Source organism: Prosopis cineraria, unplaced genomic scaffold (genome assembly GCF_029017545.1).
Source record: "Prosopis cineraria cultivar Desert tree isolate PC_DT_omini unplaced genomic scaffold, ASM2901754v1 PC6, whole genome shotgun sequence".
Lineage (NCBI taxonomy): Eukaryota > Viridiplantae > Streptophyta > Magnoliopsida > Fabales > Fabaceae > Prosopis > Prosopis cineraria.
This window is the reverse complement of record NW_026555337.1, coordinates 41,279,833-41,291,674: the sequence shown is the minus strand read 5'-3', so window position 1 is coordinate 41,291,674 and position 11,842 is coordinate 41,279,833. Positions and strand designations below refer to the sequence as shown.

Genomic DNA, 11,842 nt, shown 5'->3' with positions numbered 1-11,842 from the left:
CCCCCTAAGGTATCTCTACAACCAGCAGCATGAGCCGCATATTTGATAAAATATTAATTAAATTTTTTAATATTATTTTTATTTAAACTCATTAATTATAAAACAAAATGCAATGTCGATTTAAAACTTTTTTCATTTTAACATGAATAATGTTCTTGTTTTTAGACAGTTAACACATTACATCCTTGTATGATTTCATTGCGACGGATGAAATCCTACTAGTGCCTAACAACCTGCTAATTCACTGCTTATATGTGTGTTCCGCCAAACTAGGACAATGGATTTGCATGATGCAATTGTTTTTTCAAGAGGGAGAAAGTTAAAAATTTTCAGTTTTTAATATTTGCAAGGCAACGTCAATTTAATTTATTCTTACTTTACAAATCGTTAATTTCTCGGTCGAGTGGCATCACGTGGTGTTCTAATATCAACGAACAAGAATTTCCTTCCACCTATATTCAAAAAGGCTTTCATTAACATTCAAAGTACAAGTTTGAACAGGAACTTTACACCATGTTTGGGAGATTGTTTTAGGGGAGAATGGAATAGAGTAGAATGCCTAAAAGGCCCAAGCCTAGGAATCACTGAATGGTTTGAGTCTCTTATGGTATAAAAATGCTCTTGCACAAGTATAAACTGTATAGTTTGGTGCATAAAAGATCAAAGAGTTCGTTTACCACAGTCCACAGGCACTAACACACAACACAAACCTAACTTTCTAATTGGACCAACAGCTTCAAAAGGTCAAAAAAAAAAAAATTTGCCAGAGAGTTGAGAGATTCTCAAACATATTAGTTCAAATATCTCAAGAATATCATATCATTAATGCATAATTCAATCAACAAAAATACTCAAATTAACAACCGAACCTAACTAAATGGGTTTGACATATGGAAAACCAATTTTCACTTCTAGTTATTGCACTAATTTTGAAGCAGGTTGAAGCCAAGAAGCATCTATCAGAATTTTCTCCTACGAGAAAAGCATTAGATTGAACAAAGAATTGTTACCTGAGGCTAAAATTAAATACAGAGCTTTATATCTGTCACAAAATTGGAAGGAAACAAGTGCACTACCACCGCTCATGAGAGGCATTTGAGTCTTGCAAATGTCAAATAGCCTGTATGACCTCTTGCTTCACCATTAGGTCTAGCCATAACAGTAGAAACACTACTGCTACTGCTAAGCACATTGCTTCCATCAGAACATTGCCTTCTCTTGCAGGGAAGAGAACCATTAGCAGCATTCCCTTCCCCTACAATCCCATCCATTCTCTCTTCTCGAACTTCATATGTTCGCAGGAGCACCTCAAATGTCCTTATATCTATACATATGCCAAAACCAAAAAAAAACGTACGAGTTAAATAGATCCTTTTACATGCACACACACAAAGAATTAAAGAAAGAACACAAAGGTACCTGTGAAGCTGGTTTGGAGTGCTTCACATGATCGTTGTACTTGTTCAATGCATGGAGAGAATGAGCACAAAGTTCCATCTGTTTAACATTTTTGCAGCTGAAGGAATGGCTAGCCAGGTTGGGGTAGATCAAGAAATACAGCATCAGCTAAACCAGCAAATTCATCAGGAAATCCCTCACCCTGGATATGTCTCACATTCACACTGATCAAGCTGCTTAGTCCCGTCCTCTCAAAATCTTCCCTGAAATGAGATATGGATCAAGTGAACATCTGACCCAAAATTGTTTATCTATCACAATGTAAACCTCATAAAACAAATAATAGTAATGTAAACCTCTTTCTCTCCCACCCACACTCAGACACACTCTGTAACTATCAAATGCATTTTAAATCGTGTGTAGAGTTCTAACAGAAGTAAGCGCCCTTAAAATGGCAGAGATTGCTAGATCGACTAGTACAGAAGCATATAATTATTTGTTTCAAGAAATATAAGGCTTGAAAATTTTACATGCAAACCACATAGCTGAAGCTAATAAAACAAACAAGTAGACCTGTAAAAGATAAAAACAGACATACCGTATATCCAAAAAAAAAAAAAATGAGATAGCAATTTCTAATGTAAGAATGTGAATATTATCTTTATGGTTACCTAGCTGATGCAGCTCTTTGTTCATGGAAATCAAACGTATGGACATGTCCCGTAGGAGCAACAGCCCTTGCAAGAGACGTGGTCAAAGACCCACTTCCAGTTCCAGATTCCATCACCAAGCAACCAGGAACAATCTCCAGGTACATGATTACAAAGCTAATATCAGCAATATAGAGAATCTGAGTCCGATGGCTTAATACAAGAGTCCATAACTCTGGAGTAGGAGCCAACAAGTATACAAAACCACCCTTATTGCTGAACACCTTGGAACCAAATGGCTTTCCTATCCAGTCAGAATGCTTGAAAACTCCAAAACGATTCTGGAGGACAGAGTTTTCAGACACCGTTACTGGCTTCATGCTGTCATGCCTCTCATAAACAATAACCAAATCGCCATTGCTAATGAATCGATTAAAAGATAGCTTATTAGCAGGATTACAAACAAGCATGTTGGAAGTCTTCAAATTCTTCAGCACAGTCCCGAAAAGTTAAACGATCTGCCACAAAATGAAGAACAGAAGGAAACCAATGAAACATGTGGGGCTCTAAAAAAGCAAAGTCTTCAAAGTTCGTGGAAAAAAACTAACATTACACACTTCTATATACTGTTAAAGTAAATGGTACCCGCGTAAATCTTCCCGAAATAGATGAATCACTCATTTCATCCCACAACTAATACTAGATCAATTTTGCACATAAACTATCAGGGACTCCCTCACAGATGAACTCACAAATAATCCTGTTTCACCACAAATAAAATTTCAAACAGAAAACCAAAAGAAGAGAAGAAAATCAGGCACCTGAGTAGCATTAGAATATAAAGCTTCGGAGTACCGAAAGGAAAGGGACAGAGTGAAGGGGCAATCCGTAGTCCAATACCTGAAGATACAAGAAATTTGCGAAGCAGATGAAGCTCGGAGGACTGAGAAGCTGGAACGAAGACAGTCCAGGAGGAGGAAGAGCATATAGAAGAAATACTTGCTGTTGAGACTCGAGAATGCTGCGTATTCCCTTGAAGGTTTGAGTAGTCTGATGCAAGGAATTTTAACTGTAATCTGTAAGTCTGTAACTGTAAGCCTAACACCAAAACCCTAGCAGCTTTACGCTACTCGCTGAGGAAAAAGAGGAAGCTCCTCTTCTTCTGCAGTTGCTTCCGAAACGCACCGTGCGTTTCTTTCTTTTTTTGTTTTTTTAAATAGAAATTTTCTAGTATGTTTCTTTTTTGGATTTAATTGATATATAATTCAACAAATTTATAGTATTAGCTTCCAGCATAGAGATAAACTTCCAAAAATACAATCTTTTACTCATAAGAGTATAATATGCTCTCAAAATACAATCAACTGTAAACACATACAACCGCAAAAAGTGATTCAATCAATCTCCATTTAATGTGTCTTCTTGTGATAGCATAATGACTCTAAACAGTATCCACTTTAATATATCCTTTCACATGTGTGCATTTGTTTCTGTCTCTTCACTACTGCGGACCCTTTTTCTCATAAACTTGGTTCCTCTTCCTGTCTCTCTGTCAGGACCTCTTCTAATGTGGTTTTGCCTAGAAGAGTGACAACTGACTAATCCCCTTACTTCATGCTCACCCTTTGTCCTTAACTTGTTTTATGAGGATCTCTATAAAATCAAATCTTTATCTTCTAAATTCTAATTCACTAGCTTTTATTTTAAAATTTTATGCATTTTAATCCATGTTAATTTGAAGTAAAACTCGTTAATTAGTTATTATACTTTTTAAGCCATACAGTTTGCCCCCTCTATTTTTCAGTCAGAAATCTTGGGGAGCAAAGCAATAAAGAGACAAAGCGACACAAATATTGAGAAACACAAAACAAGAAGCAAATCAAATCACAATTATTAATAAACTCTAAATCCTACCGATGAAGACATAACAGCTAGCGGCAATTACCACAGCAAAAGATAGCAATACGTGTGGATGTGGATGCCTCTGTCAATCAACAAAAATATGCTGCATGTGGGGAAATTCTCAAAAATGAACATGGGGATTGAATACTTGGATTCAAGTGGTAGCTAGGTGGTATATCTGTCACAGCTACTGAGATATGAGCTGTACAGACTGGTTTAGAGGTATGTAAACAACAAAATTTTAAAAAGATCAATATGTTCTCTGACTCTTTGGAAGCAGTAAACATACTTTTCAGAGATGGCTGCAATAATCCTACCTTCAAAAATATAATGATTCAAACTAGAGAGCTGATATATAGTGATTGAGATCTCACCATGAACCAGACTTTAATAAATTTTTTGGGATGCCCATGGAGTGGGTGAAAACATTATGTTAATATGGCATTGCTGACCAAGCTGTTTTGATATCTTATTGTCAGACAAGGGCAATTGTAATTAGTCCTTTTCATTTCTTTTCAAGCTACTGCTTGCTTTTGTAATTCAAAAAAAAAAGATAGCAACATATAGGATCAGGAAAGATGGAGTTCAAAAATAGAGATCCAAACATTTCCTTCCCAATGCACGGCAACGGCAAGACTCCCTCGAGGAACTAAATGAACCCACCACGAGACCTGAGGTGAGAGAATCCAGCAAACCAACCCATCTTTTGAACCCAAAAAGCTTTATTTTTTTTTTTTTACAAAAAGAGGGCTAAGCCCAATACACCAACCCATCTTAGTTTCGTAGCTGACTTTCTCGGCCAATCCTCCAAAACTGTAATTTTGAGCAATACAATTAGAAAACTTTCCTCACAAACTACAATTACTCCACCCATTAATCTCATTCCTATTATATATGATCATATGTTTAATTGTGATATCAAAACCATTTTGATCACAAACTACCCACTTTGAATTAGTCTTTTTTTTTTAATCTAATGATGATTGTGTTAATTGGACAGGGAAAACAACAGGGGAAAAAAGAATTTGCAGAGCCTATTCAAATATTGGCCACAAAAAAAATATTTCATTTATTTGAAGTCTTATTAAGGATATCAACTTCAGGCGAAAATTTATTAACTCTATTTTGAAACTAACACATTTCTCCAATTCTAATGTGAACAATTTCCTAAAATATGTCTCACTTATTCAAAGCTTGAAGGACGTCGACTCCATCAGGTGATAAAAAATCAACCCTATAATTTAAGGCCAACACATTTCTCCCATTTTAATGTGAACCTTCAAGATTATATATATATATATATATATATGGTAGGAACCTTCGTGATGATTTAACGACAATCATATGTCACTTAAATTAAATGCAAGTGTATGTTTATCTTTTTCCCCAAAAAAAAAAATAAAAATAGATGAGATTAGTTTTCTCTTATATCATATTCTGGAAAATCTAGGACTATTATTACCTTCAACTCAAATGAATGCAAACTTGCTGTGTGAATACATTATTACTATTGACTCATGGCTATTTCAGTGATGTCCTTAACATATTTACTTAACCTGACTGCATTACTCAAAGTTCAAATTTGATATTTTAAAATAAGCTGATTCAATTTTTTTCATTAGTTGAACCAATGTCAACTTTTTTTTTATAATCAAAAGTTTAGGATAGTTGAATTAAGATTCAAAGAATGTTTGTAGATATATTTATAAATCACTCATCAATAAGATTCTCATATTAATCATGAAATTTGAACTCATTATTTTGTGAATTACAAAATCAAGTTTTGAAATCTACTGGTTTTATTATTAGTGGAAGAAGAGAAAATAAATTAATTGTAAGCGTTGAATATTTGAATAGAATCATTGATTTCCCGGAAAATTGATACTTGATAATTGCAGTGAGGAAGTTTGAACGAAGAAACAGGCAATATGTGCGTACGAAGTCTTTAACTTGTACTTAATTTCGTGGAAACGAGTGAGGTACGATTTTTTGTACCCTCTCTTTTTTCTCATCTTCTTCCACCAATTCCAATCCCAAGTCAATGCTTAGACTAAGACCAAATTTCTTTTTTATTCCATAATTATCTCTGACACTGCTATTTCATTGTCTTATAATTATCTTCCACGAAACCACTTTGCAATATATATATATATATATATATGTATGTATATATATTTTAATTATTTGCAGGAAATGCATCGACAGAACCTCTCAGCAATGACATGTTTGACACGGCAAGGCGAACACATGTGAACATTTGAGAAAGTTGTTTTAGTCGGCATCAAAATAGAATTATAAATGCTAATGAATAATGACCACACGACTCACACACAATCATGGATATTTTTTCAATATAAAAATAGAAATAATTTTTGTTAAATTAGTTTTTTTAATTAGAAAGGTTTGAACTTTTGACCACTATTTTTCACCCGTGCTGCCTAAACCAAATAAAATGGTTTATTATTGATAATTTTATTATTACCCTAATATTATTAAGGGAGAATTACTATTAAGTCCTAAAAGAGCACATTAATAACAAATAAATCCCAACAAGATTTTAAAAAATAAATTATAAATATCAATTTAAATAAATTACAGATTCAAGAGTTTTAATTATAAATTAGCTAGGAGTTTGCCTCAAATCTTAAATTTAAGATATTAATCTCAAATGTCTTGAAGATCAAGAAAAATCTTTCATATCTTCCATATTTATTTATTTATTTATTTCAAACTACCCCAATAGTTAGATTCATGTATAACGTATAAACTATGTTAAAACTATGTTAATAAAACTGTAGTGTAAGTTATTAAAAGGAAGGGCATTTATGAAAACCTAGTACACATATTTGACAAATGACTTGCTTACCTAATTTTGTAAATTCCTATTAATTTAAATATATAATATATTTAGAACTGGAGAGATATAGTATACATACTCCCTTTGGTCCTACTTATAGGTAGAGAGAGATTTTTTTTTTGTCTTATTTATAAGTCACATTATTAAATTTTCAACACAAATTTCTTCTTTTACTCTTTATTCAATGGTGAAAAGAGAAAATATGTTATTAAAATATGTATATGTAATATGGGTAGAGTTGATAGAGTTAATGAATTTTAATTTTTTTTAATTTTAATAAAACATGTTAAAAGTGACTTATAAATAAGATCAAAAAAATATATTATATTTAGTGAAGAAGTTGAGATTTAGAATGAGAAGGGCTAAGATCAAAAGCACATAGAATACAAAGTTTACATAAATTTTAGAACGGTCAATACATAATACATCTACAATACTTAAAAAAAAAATTAAGAACTCGGATTGATTATGACAAATGCTAAAAATTCAACTATTGCGATGGGAGAAGGTATGAAACACACTACCATACACAATAAAACAAAAGAAAGTACAGGCACAACAGAATACTTCGTTTTTTTTTTTTTATGGTTAAAATTAGTTGGTGTAGTTAACTACTTTTATGAGTAGTTATGATCACTGAAACCTACCATTGTGTGGCATTAAAGAAAGGAAGATACTTGGCAAGGGCATAAATGACCAAGTAGCTGTGGGGACCATGATGATGATGACAAGGTCCCTCATCCATTGCGTTTGTAGCAGCATGTGCCCTTGCGAGATTGCCGAGTAGGGGACAAACCCTCCACATTTTCTTGTCATCTGTGGGCCGTTCGTACAACCCGGCCCATTTAAACCTCGTGTTTTCTCCTATTGGGCCCTATTCTCAAAATTCAAATCCTACCTATGTTTGTTGGTCAGACAAATGAATTAGTGAAGTAGTTTTTTACCCGATGTAGTCAAAAGTTTCGGACGAGTTGATTGAGTTAGATTTAATTTGTTATCCTTTTGTTGAGCTTGAAATGATGTCACTGTTAGTTAAAAAACATATAAATAACAGTTCGTCAAATTCATGCTTTTGATAACTTTTGTTTTGTTGAATTATATGTTGTTTACACATTAATATTTCATTTACTCGTGGATTAATTCTTTTTATTTAAATATTACTGTTTTCAAAAATTTATATAAATATTTTTATATGGTTTAATTAAATTAAATTATTTTAATTATGACTGTGTCAATCTCAATTAAACTATAATTGGATCATTGATCCTTAATCTACTGTCTCAATTAGTTCAATTACCTTTGTCAAACCAATTGGGGCATAGATGAGAAAAATGCTAGGAGGATTGGGTATCAAGGTCAAATAATCAAAAGTTAGAGTAATTGGTGTAATATACTCGTCATCAAATGATAAAACAAGAAGATTTTTCTTTTATTGAGAAAAATATATTAAACTAGAAAATTATTAAAAGATGAATAATAATTAACCACATGGGGAGGACCAAAAATTCAATAGTGGGTCATGCATGTACGTACGGTAGGACGATTCCAGTCACAACTTGGACTTGATCGCTTCTTCTGCTTTTTCCTCTTTCTTTTTTATTTTTTTTATTATTTTAATGACCAGTCAATGTTACGCCACAATAATCTTTTATATTTGGAATTTTCTCCTCTCATTTTAAGGTGGACGTTTTTGATTTTGACTAAAACAGACAGTGACATGAGAGGAATATTACAAATGCTTCATGTGAAAACGTAATTTATATTTATATTCTGTTCTTATCCAAGCATTACCTGCTGATCCACCTTTTAATAAGTTTAATCCCATTAATCATGTTTAAAATATATTTTGGCTTACATCAATTAACCTTTTTTTAATATACATACATACATACTATATTGCTATAACCCATTTCATGCAGGCTTTTACCACATTTTAGTCAAACCATGTTTAAAAATGTTTTGGCATGCATCAACGGACATCAATTTTTTTTTTTTTAAAGGAAGAAAAAATTTCTAGAAGGTGGGCCAAAGGTCAAATTTGCACCCAAAAAAAAAAAGATCAATTTTCTTTATAAATCGCAGTCGCAATAAAATGCCATAGAAAGACTAACAGTTTTCCCCAAATATATAATTAAATATTAGGGGGGAAATTAGACTGATCCTAAGAAACAAGGTCCGGATTTTACACGACTTATTAGGCTTGTCAGGAGAGATTTTTTCATGCACTAAATGTAATGTAATTTCAGAAATTTTAGATGAACTAGATGTATGAGAACATTAACCCTCTATTTGATTCGAGAAAATATAAGATCATTGTTAAAAAAATTGTTCATAGACAGGGAATCCCCGTTAACCTTTACTGTATAATATTACAATTGATTGATATATAGATAAAGATTATTTACAGCACGCACACAATAATGTAATATTAGAAAATTTGTTATTTGTTGCTAAAAAAGATAAAAACTTAAATATCTATGATCACCTTAAAGTAAAAAATTAATGTAATTCCAAGCAAATTTTTTGGCCAGGATAAAAAGAAAGTTACTCTGACAAGTTTCACATCATCCATGTATACAAATATGAAATGAAAAAAATTGTAAGTGCCTAAATTTATATATTTAGCATGTTTTTATTTCAATCAAATTAAGATAAGTAGTTTTTTTGATGCATTATTTTTTATATAATAAAAATTTATTATTTGCATTGTTAGATTATTACTTTAAGATTTAAAGTTTCCTTCTGGCAAAAAAAAAAAGATTTAAAGTTTCCTTGCTTTAATTTGATTTGACGAAAATATATTATTTGGTATGCAATTTTAAGTGATGCCTAAATTTTTTAGAACACTGTATTATTAAACACAAGTTGATTTTTATATAAGGGAACAAATTAAAGGGATGACATACCAATTATGAGAAGGGTTCTTTCTGTTTCTTAGTGCGGAGATTTTAATAACATAGATATCACCTAAAGGAATCCTCTATAGGAGAAGCAGCTAACAACAAAATGGTCAGTCAAATAATACTTTATCTTTCATTAAAATATAACAATATAGCAACGAAAATTAATGTAAGTAATAAAGGCTTTTATTATTTAAATAATTAGTTAAAAATCTGAATCTTAGCCTTTTATGTGTGTAGTAATTGTTAGTTTGGAAAGATTTATCCTTTACTTTTAATTATCTTAATGGAGATAAAATCTGCTGCTACGAAGCAAATGGAGATTGATTCCAATAAAAAAAGTTATAATTATTTAAATATTAGAATTCACATATATAAATTGGCGTGAATAAAAAGAAAATTTAGGAGAAGTACCCAAGGCTAAGCTCCATACTTCTCAAATATAATCTAGTTGTACTATATTCATTTAATTTTATTTATAAAATAGAGAAGGTATTTGACTATTTGTTTTAGGTTTACTTATCAGGCACTCTATAATTTTTGTATTTATCTTTACCTTTTTCTCCAGTTAAATATTGGTAAGGCTATCAAATGTTGAAGTATTTTACTTTTATATATGTATATTTAATAAAAATAAAATTAGAAACTTGTTAAATTTTTTAACAAATATATCACATTAGTACTCCCTCTATTTTTATTTATAAATTACTTTCATTATTTTCACCCGAACTAAAGGGAAAAAAATTAAACTTCATTAATTTTTTTTAAAAAATCAATAAGTTTTTAACTTTAATCTTATTAAATATATATACTTTAAAAATAAAACATTTCAATATTTAATAACTTTCCTAGTATTTAATATGGGCAAAAAGGTAAAGATGGATGTAATAATCATTTTTGTATCTCATAAATAGGACCAAAATATTTTTTTTTTTGAACCACAAGATAAGGCATTTTCTTCAAACTATATTTGGTCCAAAATATAAGGTGTTAAGTAATTTTTATAATTAATTTTTTAACCACACTCCTATTTCATTTATTACTTTAAAAAAATGATGCATTAAAATTTTAATTATTATTATAAATGTAATTATATAGGATATGTAATGAGAATATAATTGAAAATATATAATTTTTTTACGAAATTAAGATTTTAATAAATATTTTTAAAAAATTGTGAACTAATTATCATTGTGATATATTATAATTGAGAGGGAGTATATCAAAATGATAATATTATTACTATTGTAAAATTTCGAGCAATAAATTATTGATACAATACATATAGCATTTGGCAACGGTGATATTTAATCTTTGGCTAAAAAAAAAAACGGTGATATTTAATGTGTCATTTAAATGAGGGGGTAATTGTATTTATGATGATATAATAAATTAATAATAGAAAATGAATGAATAATTGAAAAGGGCAGTGGCGTGAGGAGGAAAGGGGAGTGCCGGAGTGGAATGCCGTGTCAGGAAGTGGGTGGATCTGTGTGGAATGTGGGTGTCTTTGTACGGCCACTACCGTACGGCACCACGGAATTAACGACAGCTCAGTTCCCGTACTCCCCTCCATCGCACGCGCCCACCATCCTTCTCCTCCAACTTCTTTTAGTCTTCTTTCTCTCCTCCAAAAATTTAAACCATTTTTAACCAAAATTTCACTCTCAAAATATTTTTTAATAAAATTAAATATAAAATAATTTATTTATTAAAAATATTTTTTAAAAAACATATTAATTATACTTTTTAACTCTAACATTTAAAAAATATCTTACATTTTTAAGATAGACCAAGTAAGTCATAACAAGAATTAAATATGTCTTCAAAAGATTTTGAATGCATAATTATATTATCTAAAATGATTATATTATATCAAAATTTTGAATTTAATCAAATAAATTCTTATTTTTAAAATATGCACACATTTTTTGAAGTAAAATTACAAGGGTGGTTCTGTAACTTACTCCATTCATTCAAAAATATAAAGTTAAAATTATTTTAACAAGTGAAGGGTGGTTTGGTATTTTCACCATTAAAATTATTTTTACTTTAATTTTTCTGAACTAAACTAAAATTTTAAATATTTTGGGATCCACTACTAATTAAGTTTCATTGATGATCCTTAATTAAAA

General features: G+C 30.7%; 1 protein-coding gene and 1 pseudogene across 1 annotated transcript; one reads left to right on the top strand and one right to left on the bottom strand.

The window, feature by feature from the left end:
* The window catches only part of LOC129314185 (probable LRR receptor-like serine/threonine-protein kinase At1g56140), an 8,277-nt pseudogene extending 7,282 nt beyond the window's left edge, over positions 1–995 (top strand).
* Positions 820–3,279, bottom strand: LOC129314332 (uncharacterized). Its single transcript, XM_054957746.1, is given in 6 exon segments — positions 820–1,324; positions 1,420–1,499; positions 1,501–1,537; positions 1,540–1,661; positions 2,070–2,566; positions 2,949–3,279. Coding segments are annotated over 5 exon segments (930 nt in total). The 5' UTR covers positions 2,519–2,566; positions 2,949–3,279; the 3' UTR covers positions 820–1,082.
* Between the last annotated feature and the right edge of the window lie 8,563 nt (positions 3,280–11,842).